The sequence below is a fragment of the Oryza sativa genome, chromosome 10, assembly GCF_034140825.1.
Source record: "Oryza sativa Japonica Group chromosome 10, ASM3414082v1".
In the NCBI taxonomy this organism is placed as follows: domain Eukaryota; kingdom Viridiplantae; phylum Streptophyta; class Magnoliopsida; order Poales; family Poaceae; genus Oryza; species Oryza sativa.
The window spans coordinates 21,155,001-21,174,556 of record NC_089044.1 but is presented as its reverse complement, the minus strand read 5'-3'; the positions used below and the strand labels follow the sequence as shown (position 1 = coordinate 21,174,556).

The window sequence follows — 19,556 nt, the reverse complement described above, 5'->3', positions numbered from 1 at the left end:
ACTTAAGCAAAACTCAGATTGGAGAAGAATACGGTCCCTGGGTTCCCTTTATTGGAACTATGTTCCTTTTTATTTTTGTTTCGAACTGGTCGGGTGCTCTTTTACCTTGGAAAATTATACAGTTACCCCATGGAGAATTAGCAGCGCCCACGAATGATATAAATACTACTGTTGCTTTAGCTTTACTCACGTCAGCGGCATATTTTTATGCGGGTCTTAGCAAAAAAGGATTGAGTTATTTCGAGAAATATATTAAACCAACTCCAATCCTTTTACCAATTAACATATTAGAAGATTTCACAAAACCATTATCGCTTAGTTTTCGACTTTTCGGGAATATATTGGCGGATGAATTAGTCGTTGTTGTTCTTGTTTCTTTAGTCCCCTTAGTAGTTCCTATACCGGTCATGTTTCTTGGATTATTTACAAGCGGTATTCAAGCTCTTATTTTTGCAACGTTAGCCGCAGCCTATATAGGTGAATCCATGGAGGGTCATCATTGAATTGACTAGTTTTCAAAATAGTCTTTTTTTTAGCTTAACTCAATTCATGCATGGTTGCGGAAAATTCGCTTGGTTGGAAAACAAAATAGTTAGAATTGCGTATGAATATACAATCTAGAGTTGTAGAAGAGAGAATAGGCTATATTACGGAATTGCCAAACAAAGTATATAGGCATTAGGGAGGGGCGGAGTCAGGCTAGATCTATATCCTTTATGTCTATAAGTTCAGTCATCTTTTGTATGGGTTTCCACTTTAAGGAATTTTTTTTGAATCCGATTCAATAGAAAATGAGAAAATACACAAACAAAATAGAAGAAACAAATTGATATGGGATATTATATATTCCCAAGTTAGATTCATTATCTAATCCGATATATGGAATCGGATTCCATATCCAATTCGATGCAGCATATTGTTATCAATTGGATATCTTGATTTAATTCCTATTGGATCTGGATTAGGTCGATTTCCATAGGGGTTCTTCCTCTATTTCACCTTTTATTATGAATTAGATGATAGGGGAAAAAATAGAAACTCAAGGATATCGAAGAGGAAAGAAAGAAGGATGGAATGAAAGATCAGTTGGTTGGAAAGAAAGAGAAATAGAATAATGAGTACACAAACCTCTAATGATTAGAAACTAAAAAGGAGATCTCGAAGCAGTTCGGAGAATTCAGATTATCGTTTCAATTTGTACTTTTTAGTTACTTCTGTCCAATAGAGCTTAGAAATATGAATTTCTTGGTTGATTGTATCCTTAACCATTTCTTTTTTTTGACACGAGGAACTCATCATGAATCCACTAATTGCTGCTGCTTCCGTTATTGCTGCTGGATTGGCCGTAGGTCTTGCTTCTATTGGGCCTGGAGTTGGTCAAGGTACTGCTGCAGGACAAGCTGTAGAAGGTATTGCGAGACAGCCAGAAGCAGAAGGTAAAATACGCGGTACTTTATTGCTTAGTCTAGCTTTTATGGAAGCTTTAACAATTTATGGACTAGTTGTGGCACTGGCGCTTTTATTTGCGAACCCTTTTGTTTAATCCTAAAAAAGAAAACGAGTCCTTTAGATTAGATACTTTCTTCTTTTTTTAGTAAATTGGTATTTGCTTCTGCAATTCCAATTATATCAATACTTTACTCCTAATTTATTACTCCTAGAGTTTTCTATTTATGGGGACAGACAATACCCCACCCCAGGAATAGCTGATTTGAGGATGATCAATTTAGAGGATATGTTCGCCGTCTTGCTTCCCGCCCTTTGTTTAGGGCAGTGGAAAGTATTTTTCCTTTTATTTTAGGAATTTTGGGAACATTTCAACAAAGGAGGTCTTTCACAGGTCAAACGAGATCTAAGACTTAATCTAAAAGAAATTACTAAATTGAATCTATTTCTATTAAAAAAAATTGCATTAAAAAAACCGATCAAAAAGGGCGAGCGAAGTAAGTGATCGAAAAACTTTGTTCTTTGTTCGTCCTATCTATAAGAGGAGAGCATATGAAAAATGTAACCCATTCTTTCGTTTTTTTAGCTCACTGGCCATCCGCTGGGAGTTTCGGGCTTAATACCGATATTTTAGCAACAAATCTAATAAATCTAACTGTAGTGGTTGGTGTATTGATTTATTTTGGAAAGGGAGTGTGTGCGAGTTGTCTATTTCAAGAATAGATTGGATCTATCCGGCTGCACTTTAGAATATTTTTTAGTATTTTTCGAATAAATAAGAAAAGGGTGCACGATCTCGACGAATTACTTCTGAATAAATGCAGAAATCATATGAAAGAACCATAGCATTTCGCGACCTATTGGTAAATCAAATCAACTTTGATTCTCTATAGACCAATAATATGAGACCATTAACACGGTTAAAGCTAAACTGCTTGAAGTCTAGGCAAAAGGGGGTACTCTTTCTACAACTATATTAGTATTAGTACCAAATGCTTTAAACAGGAAATAGCTAATGTAGAATTTATCTGATATAGAACACTCATATCGATAAAATGGTTTGAACTATTTACTAGAAGGGGCACCCTGCCCTTTTTTATCCAATGCCGAATCGACGACCTATGTATAAAAAAGGAGAAAGTTTTTGGATTTGAAGAAAAAAGTAGGAATTCTATCCATTTTCATTTTCCATTTTTCTATTTAGTTTTTCTTAATGAAATTGAAAATTTTAACTAAAGGGCAAATACAAATAAAAAAACAACTTTGCTGCCCACGATAGATTTTTATCTAGGCGGAAGAGTCCTCTTAATATTTATCTAGTCTTATATGGGTTTCGGTATATTGAAATATAAACAGAAAAGAGAGGGTAGAGGATAGGCTCATTACATTAAAAAAAATATGGAAGTAGCCATAGCAAAAAAAGAAAAAAGGGAGCGTGAGAGCCAAATGAATCGAAAGATTCATGTTTGGTTCGGGAAGAGATCATAAAAGTTGTAAACTTAATAGCAAGGTAATCTACTTTCATTAAAAGATTTATTAGATAATCGAAAACAGAGGATCTTGAGTACTATTCGAAATTCGGAAGAATTGCGTAGAGGAACCATTGAGCAGCTCGAAAAAGCTCGAATTCGATTACAGAAAGTCGAACTAGAAGCGGATGAGTATCGAATGAATGGATACTCTGAGATAGAACGAGAAAAAGCAAATTTGATTAATGCCACTTCTATTAGTTTGGAACAATTAGAAAAGTCTAAAAACGAAACCCTTTATTTTGAAAAACAAAGGGCGATGAATCAGGTCCGACAACGGGTTTTCCAACAAGCCGTACAAGGAGCTCTAGGAACTCTGAATAGTTGTTTGAATACCGAGTTACATTTCCGTACGATTCGTGCTAATATTAGCATTCTCGGGGCCATGGAATGGAAGAGTTAAATTAATTAGGCCTTGAACTTCTACTTTCCTTTAGAATTTAGGCATTATTTTTCCCCTTGCTTCCGAAAAAAAAATAGTAAAGAAACACTAATGGCAACCCTTCGAGTCGACGAAATTCATAAAATTCTCCGCGAACGTATTGAACAATATAATAGAAAAGTAGGGATTGAGAATATCGGTCGCGTAGTTCAAGTGGGGGATGGGATTGCTCGTATTATAGGTCTTGGTGAAATAATGTCAGGCGAATTAGTCGAATTTGCAGAAGGGACTAGGGGTATTGCTCTGAATTTGGAATCCAAAAATGTTGGGATTGTATTAATGGGCGATGGGTTGATGATACAAGAGGGCAGTTTTGTAAAAGCAACAGGAAGAATTGCTCAGATACCCGTGAGCGAGGCTTACTTGGGTCGTGTTATAAATGCTCTGGCTAAACCTATTGATGGGAGAGGCGAAATTGTAGCTTCGGAATCTCGCTTAATTGAATCTCCTGCTCCGGGTATAATTTCCAGGCGTTCTGTATATGAACCCCTTCAAACGGGGCTTATTGCTATCGATTCGATGATTCCTATTGGGCGCGGTCAGCGAGAGTTAATTATTGGGGACAGACAAACCGGCAAAACAGCAGTAGCTACAGATACAATTCTCAATCAAAAAGGGCAAGATGTAATATGTGTTTATGTAGCTATCGGTCAAAGAGCATCCTCCGTAGCTCAAGTAGTAACTACTTTCCATGAAGAGGGGGCCATGGAATACACTATTGTAGTAGCTGAAATGGCGGATTCCCCTGCTACATTACAATACCTCGCTCCTTATACGGGAGCAGCCCTGGCTGAGTATTTTATGTACCGCGAACGGCATACTTTAATAATTTATGATGATCTCTCCAAACAGGCACAAGCTTATCGCCAAATGTCCCTTCTATTAAGAAGACCCCCCGGCCGCGAAGCTTACCCAGGGGATGTTTTTTATTTGCATTCACGCCTTTTAGAAAGAGCCGCTAAATTAAATTCTCTTTTAGGGGAAGGAAGTATGACTGCTTTACCAATAGTTGAGACTCAATCTGGAGACGTTTCCGCCTATATTCCTACTAATGTAATCTCCATTACAGATGGACAAATATTCTTATCCGCAGATCTATTCAATGCCGGAATTCGGCCTGCTATTAATGTGGGTATTTCCGTTTCCAGAGTAGGATCCGCGGCTCAAATTAAAGCCATGAAACAAGTAGCTGGCAAATCAAAATTGGAATTAGCTCAATTCGCGGAGTTACAAGCCTTTGCACAATTCGCCTCTGCTCTCGATAAAACAAGTCAGAATCAATTGGCAAGGGGCCGACGATTACGAGAATTGCTTAAACAATCCCAAGCAAATCCTCTTCCAGTGGAAGAGCAGATAGCTACTATTTATATCGGAACAAGAGGATATCTTGATTCCTTAGAAATTGGACAGGTAAAGAAATTTCTGGATGAGTTACGTAAACACCTAAAAGATACTAAACCTCAATTCCAAGAAATTATATCTTCTAGCAAGACATTCACCGAGGAAGCGGAAATCCTTTTGAAGGAAGCTATTCAGGAACAACTCGAACGGTTTTCCCTTCAGGAACAAACATAAATTTTGCACGTCTACTCTTGTTAGTAGAAGTAGTAGAGGAGAAATCGTTGAGAAAGATTTTTCATTTGAATCATGCAAAAAAGTTTTCTTAGTTTTTAGTATAGTTATTTAAAGAATAGATAGAAATAAGATTGCGTCCAATAGGATTTGAACCTATACCAAAGGTTTAGAAGACCTCTGTCCTATCCATTAGACAATGGACGCTTTTTTCATATTTTCTTCTTTCTTTTCATTTTTTATCGGACCAAGAGAAAAAACTGTTAGACCAAAACTCTTTTAGGAAAGAAAAACAAATGCATATACAAATGTATGATGCATATATCATAAAGAAGGAATATGGAGCGGGTAGTGGGAATCGAACCCGCAACCCCACGGTTATGAGCCTTGTCAGCTACCAAACTGTTCTATCCTGTTAAACTAAAGAGAGGGGAACTAGTGGATAAAAGGGGGGTTGAATACGCCCCTCTACCATATCTATACAAATAGAATAGTCCATTTATACAAAATGGTAAAGAGGGCTCTTCTACGATCATCAATTCCAGAAATCCATACAAATACGAAAGGGTATTTTATCCTTACCAACTGGATCTTGTTGCACCCGGTAACAAACATGCATAAACCATTTCTCGAAGTATGTGTCCGGATAGCCCAAAGTCTCGATAGTTAGCTCTAGGTCTTCCGGTCAAAAAACAACGTCGATGAAGGCGTGTCGGTGCACTATTACGTGGCAGGGATTGCAATTTTTCTCGCATTTTCGTTTTTTCACTCAAACTCAAAGGGTAAACTTTGCTTCTTATCTTTTTTTTTGAAGATCGACGAATCAAATGATATTTCTGTTCTAATTTCTGCCGCTTCCTCTCTCTCTGAATCAAACTTTTTTTTGCCATAATGTGCCGTTCCTACTATCTACCAAGTATACGGTTCTAATCCTAGATGGAAAAATAAATAGAAAAAGAAATCTAAGAAGGCGGATCCTCCCCCTCCATCAAGAGTAATGAACTAGGTGCTGATACAGTACAACAAAATTAACTAAATTAACCAAACTTGCCTGATGTTGAGGCAATCAAGAAAGCGGCATAAGTGAATATATAACCCACGGAAAAGTGAGCTAATCCCACCAATCTTGCTTGCACAATGGAAAGAGCCACGGGCTTATCTCTCCAGCGAATTAAATTAGCCAAAGGTGTCCGTTCATGAGCCCATGCTAAAGTCTCAATTAATTCCTGCCAATATCCACGCCAGGAAATTAAGAACATAAATCCAGTCGCCCAAACAAGATGTCCAAATAAGAACATCCACGCCCATACCGATAAACTATTCATCCCAAAAGGATTATATCCATTGATAAGTTGTGAAGAGTTTAACCATAGGTAATCTCTTAACCATCCCATCAAATAAGTGGAGGATTCATTAAATTGTGAAACGTTGCCCTGCCATAATGTGATGTGTTTCCAATGCCAATAAAAAGTAACCCATCCAATGGTATTTAACATCCAGAAAACTGCCAAATAAAACGCGTCCCAAGCAGAAATATCACAAGTACCGCCGCGACCAGGGCCGTCGCAAGGAAAACTATATCCAAAATCTTTTTTATCCGGCATTAATTTGGAACCGCGTGCATCTAAAGCACCCTTTACTAAAATCAATGTAGTTGTATGCAAACCTAAAGCAATAGCATGATGAACCAAGAAATCTCCAGGTCCTATTGTTAAGAAAAGCGAATTACTATTCTCGTTAACAGCATTCAACCATCCGGGTAACCATAGGGTTCGACCCGCATTGAAAGCGGGACCGCTCGTTGAAGATAAGAGTATATCGAACCCATATGTCGTCTTACCATGAGCCGATTGTATCCATTGAGCAAATATAGGTTCGATCAAGATTTGCTTTTCTGGAGTACCAAAAGCAAGCATGACGTCATTATGAACATAAAGGCCCAAGGTATGGAATCCTAGGAAGAGACTAGCCCAACTTAAATGAGATATGATAGCTTCTTTATGGTCTAACATTCTTGCCAATACATTATCCTCATTCTGTTCCGGATTGTAATCTCTAATGAAAAAAATAACTCCATGAGCAAAAGCCCCTGTCATGATGAACCCTGCAATGTATTGGTGATGAGTATATAAAGCTGCTTGAGTAGTAAAGTCTTGTGCTATGAATGCATAAGAAGGTAAAGAGTACATATGTTGAGCTACTAAGGAAGTAATAACCCCTAAAGAAGCTAGAGCAAGACCTAATTGAAAATGAATCGAATTATTGATTGTGTCGTAAAGGCCCTTATGCCCACGCCCTAATCGACCCCCCGGAGGAGTATGTGCTTCTAAAAGATCTTTGATACTGTGCCCAATTCCGAAGTTAGTTCGATACATATGACCGGCAATGAGAAAAATAAATGCAATAGCTAAATGATGATGAGCAATATCGGTCAGCCACAAACTTTGTGTTTGTGGATGGAATCCCCCAAGAAGAGTTAGAATAGCAGTTCCCGCTCCTTGAGTGGTACCAAATAAATGATTACTCGAATCGGGGTTTTGGGCATAAAGATTCCACTGACCCGTCAGAAGGGGTCCCAACCCCTGTGGATAGGGTAATACATCTAAGAAATTATTCCATCGAACGTACTCTCCCCTGGATGCTGGAATAGCGACATGAACTAAATGTCCTGTCCAAGCCAAAGAACTTACCCCGAAAAGTCCTGACAAATGATGATTGAGACGAGATTCCGCGTTTTTGAACCACGAAAGGCTTGGTTTCCATTTGGGTTGTAGATGTAACCAACCCCCTATTAAGGATAGGGTAGAAAGAAATAATAGAAAAAGAGCTCCTGTATAAAGATCTTCATTGGTCCGTAATCCAATTGTATACCACCACTGATAAACCCCAGAATAGGCGATATTCACTGGACCGGCGGCGCCTCCTCGAGTAAAGGCTTCCACAGCGGGTTGACCAAAATGAGGATCCCAAATCGCATGAGCAATAGGTCTTACGTGTAAAGGATCCTGTATCCATGATTCAAAATTTCCTTGCCAAGCGACATGAAACAGATTTCCGGACGTCCATAGAAAGATTATTGCTAATTGCCCAAAGTGAGAAGCAAAAATGTTCTGATAAAGACGTTCCTCAGTAATATCATCATGACTTTCGAAATCATGTGCGGTAGCAATACCAAACCAAATACGACGAGTAGTGGGGTCCTGAGCTAAGCCTTGGCTAAACCTGGGAAATCTTAATTCCATAATGCCTTTCAAATCCTCCTAGCCACTATCCTACTGCAATAATTCTCGCTAAGAAGAATGCCCATGTTGTGGCAATTCCACCCAGAAGGTAATGGGTTACTCCTACAGCACGTCCTTGTATAATGCTCAAGGCTCTAGGCTGAGTAGCAGGAGCAACTTTTAATTTGTTATGAGCCCAAACGATAGATTCAATCAGTTCTTGCCAATAACCACGGCCGCTGAATAAAAACATTAAACTGAAGGCCCAGACAAAATGAGCACCTAAGAAAAAAAGACCATATGCGGATAATGAAGAACCATAAGACTGAATTACTTGGGATGCCTGTGCCCACAAGAAATCTCGGAGCCACCCATTAATCGTAATGGAACTCTGTGCAAAGTTTCCCCCTGTGATATGAGTTACCACCCCTTGATCACTTATAGTACCCCAAACATCCGACTGCATTTTCCAACTGAAATGGAAAATGACTACCGAAATGGAATTGTACATCCAGAATAGACCTAAGAAAACATGATCCCAGGCGGATACTTGACATGTTCCCCCTCGCCCAGGCCCATCGCAAGGGAAGCGAAAACCAAGATTTGCTTTATCGGGTATCAAACGGGAACTGCGAGCAAATAAAACACCTTTCAAAAGTATTAATACAGTCACATGGATTGTAAATGCGTGAATGTGATGGACTAAAAAATCTGCGGTTCCTAATGGAATAGGTAACAAAGCAACTTTGCCGCCTACTGCTACTAACTCGCCACCTCCCCACGTTAAGCTGGTACTTGTTGTTGCACCAGGAGCTGTTACGCTAGGCGCGCCAGCATGGAGATTTTGTACCCATTGAGCAAAGATCGGTTGTAATTGTATGGCGGTATCTGAAAACATATCTTGGGGACGACCTAAAGCACTCATGGTATCATTATGAATGTATAAACCAAAACTGTGAAAACCTAGAAATATACATACCCAGTTAAGGTGGGATATGATTGCATCACGGTGTCTAAGGACACGATCTAATAGATCGTTGTATCGAGTCGTTGGATCATAGTCTCTTACCATAAAAATGGCTGCATGTGCAGCAGCACCAACTATTAGAAATCCGCCAATCCACATGTGGTGTGTGAACAAGGAAAGTTGTGTACCATAGTCAGTAGCTAGGTATGGATAGGGGGGCATAGAGTACATATGATGAGCTACAACAATGGTTGTAGAGCCTAGCATAGCTAGGTTAAGAGATAATTGAGCATGCCATGACGTTGTTAGGATTTCATAGAGACCTTTATGGCCCTGTCCTGTAAATGGGCCTTTATGAGCCTCCAAAATATCTTTCAGGCCATGACCAATACCCCAGTTGGTCCTATACATATGACCTGCGATCAGGAAAAGAATAGCAATAGCTAAATGATGGTGCGCAATATCGCTCAACCATAGACCGCCGGTTATTGGATCTAGCCCTCCGCGAAAACTAAGAAATTCTGCGTATTTGGACCAATTCAAGGTGAAAAAAGGGGTTGCTCCTTCGGCAAAACTAGGATAAAGTTGAGCCAAAAGGTCGCGATTCAAGATAAATTCATGAGGAAGTGGTATCTCCTTAGGATCAACCCCAGCGTCAAGAAATTGGTTAATCGGTAAAGATACATGAATTTGGTGCCCCGCCCAAGAAAGAGACCCAAGTCCTAATAACCCTGCTAAGTGATGATTCAACATGGATTCTACGTCTTGGAACCAGGCTAATTTGGGAGCGGCTTTGTGATAATGGAACCACCCAGCAAAAAGCATTAACGATGCAAAAATCAATGCACCGATTGCGGTACAATAGAGTTGTAATTCACTAGTTATTCCGGATGCTCGCCAAATCTGAAAAAACCCGGAGGTTATTTGGATTCCTCGGAAACCCCCGCCTACATCACCATTCAATATTTCTTGCCCTACGATTGGCAAAACTACCTGAGCACTGGGTCCAATGTGAGTAGGATCACTTAGCCATGCTTCATAATTGGAAAAACGGGCACCATGGAAGTACATGCCACTCAACCAAAGAAAGATAATGGAGAGTTGACCGAAATGAGCACTAAAGACTTTTCGAGAGATCTCCTCCAAATCACCTGTATGACTATCGAAATCGTGAGCATCAGCATGTAGGTTCCAGATCCAAGTGGTAGTATCAGGGCCCTTAGCTATTGTTCTTGAGAAATGGCCGGGTCTGGCCCATTCCTCAAAAGATGTTTTTACAGGATCCCTATCCACAACAATTTTTACTTCTGGTTCCGGCGAACGAATCATCATTAAGTCCTCCTCTTTCCGGACAAGACATACAAAGAGACCCGCCAACTTTTTAGTGAACCTTTGAAAGATAGATATTATGATTAGTCCTTTTCTTTACTATCTACCGTCCTTCTATTTTTTTTTAGTTATTCACTGGAGCAATTATATATTGAAGTCAATCTGAGGCAAGTGTTCGGATCTATTATGACATAAGGATTGGGTGCCTAACGGACTTTTTTTATCTTGGATTTCTCCACGTAACAAAAAAACCTTTTTTTAATTTAAAAAGCTAGTCTATTTTTTTTAAGAGTATAAGTCCCTATCTATATCTACTTTCCTTGAGCATAATATAGATTTTTTTATTCGATTCCAAATTCCAAGATAACTCATTAGAATTATTAATAAGATGGTCCTGATATATTAGCAATATTTATATTGCCCCTTTTTATTCGCTTTATTACTTCTATTCTAGACCCTATCGTTTATCCTTATGAAATATAATATAAAATAGAAGGCAGAGGAAAGAGATATAATGAAATTCTTGATTCGATCTTCCGACCTAATTTATTTGATTAATGGATCAACAACCAAACCCCCATTTTCTGAAAAAGGAGAGTGGTCTTATTCAAATTCAAAGCGCTTCGTAATCTTCAACCAGTTCTGTGCTTCAATATAATTTCCCGGAGTAAGCGCTATAGCTTGTTTCCAATACTCAGCAGCTTGATCAAACCAAGCTTCTGCAATTTCTGAATCACCCTGTAGAATGGCCTGTTCTCCCCGGTCGGAATAGGTAGTTCCTTCCCCTAGAACCGTACTTGAGAGTTTCCTACCTCATACGGCTCAGAAATTGCTATCTTAATTTCCCTTGTCTTAACTGAATTCGATTTCTCAAAAATCGATCCAATTTCTTCTTGGGTTACGCAGAAGAAGTTAATTACCTAAGTTTCAAACCCTAAATTTTGATCAATAATCAGTTTGATCTTTTCTCCCACCTGCAGAAAAATGAAGCATAGATAGACCTATATCCTTCGTCCGAATTTTCTGAAAGGTAACTATCTCGGTTTCATATATGAAATTTCTATAGAATCCTTGAAAAAGACTTTTTCCCCATAAGCAAGAAAAAAGAACTTACTATCTTTGGGATCTGATACTACACCGCTGCTTAATCCCTTAGTGGATCGGCTCTATTACATAAGCGGATTCCTAAATTTTGCCCCATATCATGGGATAAGTAAGCAGTTTTTTTAGTTGTATCGACCCAGTCGGTCACTAATTGATCTTTACGGTGCTTTCTCTATCAATTTGAGAACTCTATCCATAGAGTAGTATAGGCCATACTTTCTTTCTTCCTATTTTGATTCTCGTGAAGTGTCCTTTCTTCCTACAGCTGATAGGGCAAAATCGTTGTTTTGACGATCCCTATGTAGAAAGCCCCCTTTTCTAGTAAATACTAGAAAATTTGATCCTTTCTTATTTTTCTTTCTATAGTGGAGATAGTCGCACGTAATGACAGATCACGGCCATATTATTAAAAGCTTGTGGTAAGAAGGGGTTTCGTTCTAGTGCCCGGAAATAATATTCCAAAGCCTTTGTATGCTCTCCATTGCTTGTGTGTATAAGGCCTATGTTATAGAGTATATAACTTCGATCATAGGGATCAATTTCTAGTCGCGTAGCTTCATAATAATTTTGCAAAGCTTCCGCATAATTTCCTTCGGATTGAGCCAACATCCGTTACGGTCGTTCGTTCTATTCAAAAAATCTCCGTTCCAAAACCGTACATGAGGTTTTCACCTCATACGGCTCCTCCCTTCTGTACATAGTACTAAGCGAAAAAATCTAGAGAATAAAAATAGAATTAGTTCCATCTCATTATGGACCGAAAGGGGCTGGTATTTTTCCAAGAAATCTCTAGCCAACCTTCCCACAAGAGGTTTTTCTTAACACCAATGAATTCTATTAATGCTAGAGGAAAACGATAGCTCCAAGAATTTCTTTGTTCTCAACGCCTCCTATTTAGAGGAATTAGCCACTTCAACGATCTTTGATGGTTATAGGGGTATCCAAAGTACAAACTTGATGGTTGTTTGTTATCCCAACCATTCTTCCCAGCCCTGATACCAATCAGGAAAGGGTTAATTTCTAACAAAGTTTTTCTCTTGTTGATTCCTATTTCTAGGTGTAGTGCTTTTATCCCCTATGCTACCTATTAGTACTAGTAGAGTAGGATTAGCCTGTAATACAGAACCTATCCTGTAGGTGTAACCTTTCGCTCAATACTAAAATCTACAATTGAAGCATCCGAGGCCGCGTCAGTCGAGGATACACGACAGAAGGAGTTGTTAGTTCACCTCACCTTCCCTAAGCGTGGGTTTCCCTTACTAATTTGGTTTTCTCTCCGCGAACCCCCACTCTTTCTCGTAAAACCGGGGTGTAGGTAGGGCTAAAAAAACAAAAAAAAGAGTCAAATCGCACCATCTCTATAATAAGTAAATGCCCTTTTTTCCCCGGAGGTTGTCGGAATTATTCGCAATAAAATATTGGCTACAATTGAGAAGGTCTTATCAATGAAATTTCCATTTATACGGGATCTAGGCATAATTCCCAACCCATTCTATCATTCTATATAGAATTCTTTTCATTCCTTCACAAAATAACATAAAAAAAAAACAAATCCATTCAATTCTTATAAATCGATCCCTATGCTCCAAATGGATAAGAGAGGTATTTCTGCTCAGCCCAAATTCTCTCTTTTTCCTTCTGTTTGAACAAGAAGAGATAGAAAATATTTGACTAAGATTGGATTTCATTCCACTTTCCTATTTCTTTTCTCAACAACAACTTCTCTCATCAACTATTTCGCATTTTCAAAGTCATTAATCGTCCCATACCCTATTTTCTATTTGATTGTATGGGGTAGGATACCTTATGCAAACAGAATTCTAGGGTTCCTTTTTTATCGAATAAGAAGAATTCTTCCATTCTCTTTTTCTTTGGTTTGGGGAAAACCCAAACTAAAACTTTTCGAGGGAGCGGAATTCCTAGTAAAAAAATCCTGGACCCGTCCACTTAGATGAAAAGGAATTTTTCTATCTAATAGAACAATGGAACTCTCGCGCGGTTGTGGTTGTACCTGTACTGCAGGAATAGGAAAACTCGCTATTCACTCAGTTTTTTTTCCATAATAAGATTATGGAGGAGAGATGGCCGAGCGGTTCAAGGCGTAGCATTGGAACTGCTATGTAGACTTTTGTTTACCGAGGGTTCGAATCCCTCTCTTTCCGTTTTTCTTAATTCAGCAACGTTAATGATTACAATGTATCAAATCAAATGACAATTTATTCCAGCAATAATACAATACCTTTATTTAATAGAAATTCTCTATACCAAATTACTATGGTATGTAAAATACACATAGAGGAAAGAACAAAAAACAAAAAGGAATCCTAGGGTTAATCCATTTCTGTTAGGTGAATGGGAAAATACGAATTAAGAGCCTTAGGTCGATTTAGTTCGGGGAAAGGGGAAGGGGAAGAAAATTCTATGAACCTTTCCGTTTTTCCTTAAGTTCAAGTTTGACGAGAGTAATATTCTACAACTAACAACTCATTTATTTTGAGACCGACCCACTTCCTATCCAGGATTTTTTTTACTAGTCCTTTATATTGCAATGTGTCAATCGTCAAATGCTTTGGCAATTTCCCCGGGTCGGATGAAGCAATAGAATTTTGAACCAGACGTTTTGATCTTTGGTTATCCTTCGTAGTAATAATATCTCGGGGTTTGCAACGAAAACTTGGTATATCGACTATACGACCATTAACTAAAATATGTCTATGGTTAACTAATTGCCGGGCCTCGGGAATGGTTGAAGCCATACCTAATCGAAAAAGGATATTATCCAAACGCATTTCAAGTAATTGTAGTAAAACCTGACCTGTTGAACTTTTTGCTTTTCCAGCGATATGTACATATCTAAGTAATTGTCGTTCTGTCAGACCATAATGAAAACGCAATTTCTGTTTTTCTTGAAGACGAATACGATATTGTTCTTTTTTCCCAGAATGGAATTTCTTTTTCAGATTACTTCCGGATTTAGGTGTTTTTCTAGTGAGTCCTGGTAAAGCTCCCAGACGGCGTATTTTTTTAAAACGAGGTCCTCGATAACGGGACATGAAGACTCCTTTTTTTATTGAAATTTCATTTTACACAATTAATTTCATTGTATTTACATTACAGAATACATCGAAATTAAAACTGAATTAAAGTAAAGGATAAACAGAGTAAAATCTACTAAAAGTACCACAAAAAAATGGAATTTCATCAACATCTGAATTTTTGTATATATATTATTTATTTTATTGTTTTGTATCTAGCAAAATTGTAGGGTAGAACGACATAATAGATCCTGGCTTCTCCATTTAATTCGGAGAAAAAGAGGTATTTTTGTTCATGGAACATTGATAGAGAAAAAAGCCGACTATCGGATTTGAACCGATGACCCTCGCATTACAAATGCGATGCTCTAACCTCTGAGCTAAGTGGGCTTACATAACAGAAATAGTGTAACAAATAGAAATATGTATAGTATAGGAAATCCGTAAAATGTCAGATCTTAATTATTAATCTTAGCTATTAACTAGTTCGAAATTGGAAGTTCTACTTAGAAAAAAATACTAGAACTTCATAAAATAAAGTTAGATAGATTTTTTTGAACTTTCTTTTTTCTCTAATTCGCAAATCTATTTTTCTAATAGAATCTATTCCAATTTCTATATTGAATTTGATTTTAGATATTTTTAATTTGATATGGCTCGGACGAATAATCTAATACATGGAAAAGAATAAATAATATATATTATATACGAAAACATAATAAAGAGAACATGCGAATTTCTTGTATTTTCAGTCCATCATTATAGACATTTTTTGAGATATTTTGTTTTTTTTTTGTTATTTGCTAATAATTTAATGATTAATATTTCACTAAGGAGAACATAGAATCATAGCAAATGAAATTGCTAATTCTGATTAGCAAAAAAAAAGAATGAATATCAAGCGTTATAGTATGATTTTGAATACTCTAAAAAAGGAACGCGGTAGGTGGGGGAGAGAAAAACCTTGGGATATATTGATTTGCATTGAATTGCAAATACATCAACGATAGAATCAATTCAATGCTGAATTGCAATAAGCGGAGTCTCTCAACTAGAGACGAACCGCTAGACTACATAGAGTAATGAATTCAACGATTCAAAAAAAACTAACAGATGGAGGAAATTGCACAAGGAATCCTGGTCTCAAAGAAAAAGAAAATGGGGATATGGCGAAATCGGTAGACGCTACGGACTTGATTGTATTGAGCCTTGGTATGGAAACCTGCTAAGTGGCAACTTCCAAATTCAGAGAAACCCTGGAATTAAAAAAGGGGCAATCCTGAGCCAAATCCATGTTTTGAGAAAACAAGCGGTTCTCGAACTAGAACCCAAAGGAAAAGGATAGGTGCAGAGACTCAATGGAAGCTGTTCTAACGAATCGAGTTAATTACGTTGTGTTGCTAGCGGAACTCCCTTCTAAATTAGGGAAAGAAGGGCTTTCGAAATCTAATACACACGTATAGATACTGGCATAGCAAACGATTAATCACAGAACTCATATCATAATATAGGTTCTTTAATTCTTTTTTAAAATGAAAATAGGAATGATTATGAAATAGAAAATTCATAATTTTTTTAGAATTGTTGTGAATCCATTCCAATCGAATATTGAGTAATCAAATCCTTCAATTCATAGTTTTCGAAATCTTTTTAAAAGCGGATTAATCGGACGAGGATAAAGAGAGAGTCCCATTCTACATGTCAATACTGACAACAATGAAATTTCTAGTAAAAGGAAAATCCGTCGACTTTCTAAGTCGTGAGGGTTCAAGTCCCTCTATCCCCAAACCCTCTTTTATTCCCTAACTCTAGTATTTATCCTGTTTTTTTATTAATAGGTTTAAGATTCAATGGAATACATTTCTTTTTTATTATAGTATCGGCAAGGAATGTCGATTATTAACTCGATATTTAAATATTATTAAATAGGCTTTCTTTGTACAATGCATAGGACTGCCCCCTCCCCATTTCCAAATTTTGGATATTGACATAGATACAAATACTCTACTAGGATGATGCACAAGAAAAGGTCAGGATAGCTCAGTTGGTAGAGCAGAGGACTGAAAATCCTCGTGTCACCAGTTCAAATCTGGTTCCTGGCACAGAAAAAAGGGATCTTCCGAATAGGTATTGATACAAATACCTCGAGATGGGTTGGGATACATATTCGTTAATAATATAGATAGAGTATGATTTTTTCATCTAAGTAGATAAATCTCTAAATAGAGGCACTTCTTTTTCTGCATTTTTGCATTTCTTAATTTTCTATTCCGCTATTCCGACAAATATTTTTTTATTCTTGCTTATCTTATCTTACTTTCCTAGTTGTTCTAAGTAATGCACGCGGTACAAAGTTCGTGGTAGGGAACTTCTTTGAGTCATCATATTTTTCTGTTCATACGAAGGAAATGAATATGTGATTTTCCAACGAAATGAAGCCCTTTTTTGCTTAGTCTATCTGAACCTTTTGTATAATTGGAATTAATTAGAATGTAATAGGTATTCTGTTTCATCTAGGAACAGAGCGTAAAAATATTCCTTGACTTGCATAAAATCTGGAGTTGTGTTGTATAAGTGAGCATGAATTTCTTATCATTCAATGAGCATCTTGTATTTCATAGAAATTGGGGGTTATATAGTCCTTACGTAAGGGCCAGCCTATCCAACTTTCAGGCATTAGGATACGTTTAAGGCGTGGATGATTATCATAAGAGATTCCCACCATATCAAAAGATTCGCGTTCTTGAAAATCGGAACTTCTCCAAATCCAGAAGACAGATGGGATTCTAGGATTATCCTTTTGGGCAAAGACTTTTATGCATACTTCTTCTGGGTTATCTATACCATACTGTATTCTCGTAAGATGATACACGCTAGCTAAAGATCCACCGGGTGCAACGTCATAAGCACATTGGGAACGTAAATAATTGTAACCATATACATATAAAATGACAGCAATGGAATCCCAATCCTCTGCTTTTATTTGCAAAGTCTCTATTCCTCGATGATCGAAGCCCAAAGATCTATGAACCACCTCATGTTTGACTAGCCAATTAGATAACCAACCCTGCTGCATTATCTTGATCTCTCCTCCTTTGTATAAATATTTCGCAGTTCGAATGCAAGTTTGAAATATTGCCCTGCTCTTTCTTTTTCGGCACAAAGAGCTCCTCCTAATTCACTAATTTGTAGGAAGATACTGGACTTTTGGATTTGAAAAAAGTTTCAGAAGATATGTCTAAAGTAGATGGTGATTGATAGAGCAATTCTTGCTCATAAGTTCCAGTATTAGTACTGCGCCGAACATAAAGCTTGTGGCTGGTAGTAAAACATCGATTTTTCTTTTGAGATAGAGTTCGATCCTCAACTATTTCTCGCGATATCTTCTTACGAAGTTTTGTTAGGGCATCTATAACAGCCTCTGGTTTAGGTGGGCAACCCGGCAAGTAGACGTCCACAGGAATTAACTTATCAACTCCCCGAACAGTACTATAGGAATCCGTACTGAACATTCCACCAGTAATAGTACAAGCTCCCATAGCAATGACGTATTTTGGTTCAGGCATTTGCTCATATAATCTCACTAAAGAGGGAGCCATTTTCATTGTTACTGTACCGGCTGTTAAAATTAGGTCCGCTTGCCTAGGACTTGATCTTGGTACCAATCCATAACGATCAAAGTCGAATCGTGAGCCTATTAATGAAGCAAATTCAATGAAACAACAACTGGTACCATATAGAAGGGGCCATAAACTAGAGAGTCTTGACCAATTCGAAAGATCTTTTAGTGTAGTTGAAATAACGGAATTGGAACTTGTTTGGTCAAGTAGGGGAAACTCAATCAAACTCATAACTGTCTTAATGGAATCTTTTCCTTCTTTTTTTTTTTTGTCTGAATATTCAGTTAAGACCATTCCAAGGCTCCTTTTCGCCATGCATAAACTAAACCAACAACTAGGATAAGCACGAAAATGAAAGCTTCGATAAAAACGGATATACCCAATACGTCGAAACTCATTGCCCAAGGGTAGAGAAAGACCGTTTCCACATCAAAAACAACAAAAACTAGCGCAAACATGTAATAGCGTATTCGGAATTGTAACCAAGCCCCCCCCATGGGTTCTATACCCGATTCATAACTAGAAAGCTTCTCTGGTCCTTCACGAACCGGAGCTAAAAGTGCTGAAATCCAAAATGCTAAAATAGGAATAAGGCTTGCTATTATTAGAAATGCCCAAAAAATATCATATTCGTGAAGCAGAAACATAAATGTACTCCCATTAATGTGGAATAGGCGGAACTGAATTAGTCAATTCAAGTCAGCATTGTCAATTTATACAGAATTTCTCTCTTTTCCTCGGTGAAACAAGGATCGGTTTTTCTCAAACCAAAGGGCTTAGTTTAGCCTTTGTTTCCTCTTTGCCACGTCTTCTTTAAAGATTCATCCAATGGAATCCCGACCCCCTTTCTTTTTGATTTCCTTTCTATTTAGGTATGGTGGAGACATAATTCTTATAGAAACAAAACTCTCTCGCTTCACTTTGTCTCATTTTCTCTAGAATCTCTAGAAAAAGGAATAAAAACGAAAATACTACGAATTAGAGCCTAATTAAGATAGGATGACTAATGTATGCAGCCTAATGAGGAGTAATTCTATAAAAATAAAGAACTCTATTTCAGAACGTAGATTGATTTAGATTTAGGTAATCTATAGATATAGATAAGCAAAGTAATATACTTCAAACAAAGTAGGAATTTGCAAGATGGAGAACATCTTGCAGTTGATTTGATAGAAATTCATTTTTCTTTTCCTGTCTCTATAATTTTCGATGAATGAGCCTCTGGTAATCCTTTTATCTCTATTTTATGGCGCAGGCGCCTGTCCAGTCTATAAACAAGTACTAATAGGGA

The 19,556-nt window shown here is 37.6% G+C and overlaps 1 protein-coding gene and 4 non-coding genes across 5 annotated transcripts; 3 read left to right on the top strand and 2 right to left on the bottom strand.

Annotated features, from left to right (window-relative positions):
- The first annotated feature begins 688 nt into the window (after positions 1–688).
- LOC107279124 (ATP synthase subunit alpha, chloroplastic) lies at positions 689–5,105 on the top strand. Its single transcript, XM_015758263.3, has one exon. The coding sequence runs from the start codon at positions 3,469–3,471 to the stop codon at positions 4,990–4,992; it is 1,524 nt and encodes a 507-aa protein (XP_015613749.2). The 5' UTR covers positions 689–3,468; the 3' UTR covers positions 4,993–5,105.
- A 19-nt stretch (positions 5,106–5,124) lies between these two features.
- TRNAR-UCU (transfer RNA arginine (anticodon UCU)) lies at positions 5,125–5,196 on the bottom strand. The gene has a single exon. It is a non-coding gene; the product is annotated as a tRNA-Arg (tRNA).
- An 8,489-nt stretch (positions 5,197–13,685) lies between these two features.
- Positions 13,686–13,772, top strand: TRNAS-GGA (transfer RNA serine (anticodon GGA)). The gene has a single exon. It is a non-coding gene; the product is annotated as a tRNA-Ser (tRNA).
- A 1,190-nt stretch (positions 13,773–14,962) lies between these two features.
- On the bottom strand, positions 14,963–15,035 carry TRNAT-UGU (transfer RNA threonine (anticodon UGU)). Its single transcript has one exon. It is a non-coding gene; the product is annotated as a tRNA-Thr (tRNA).
- A 1,639-nt stretch (positions 15,036–16,674) lies between these two features.
- TRNAF-GAA (transfer RNA phenylalanine (anticodon GAA)) lies at positions 16,675–16,747 on the top strand. Its single transcript has one exon. It is a non-coding gene; the product is annotated as a tRNA-Phe (tRNA).
- Positions 16,748–19,556: the final 2,809 nt, after the last annotated feature.

Coding starts and splice junctions, on each gene's coding strand:
- LOC107279124 (XM_015758263.3), top strand. CDS start 3,469: ATGGCAACCCTTCGAGTCGACGAAATTCATAAAATTCTCCGCGAACGT.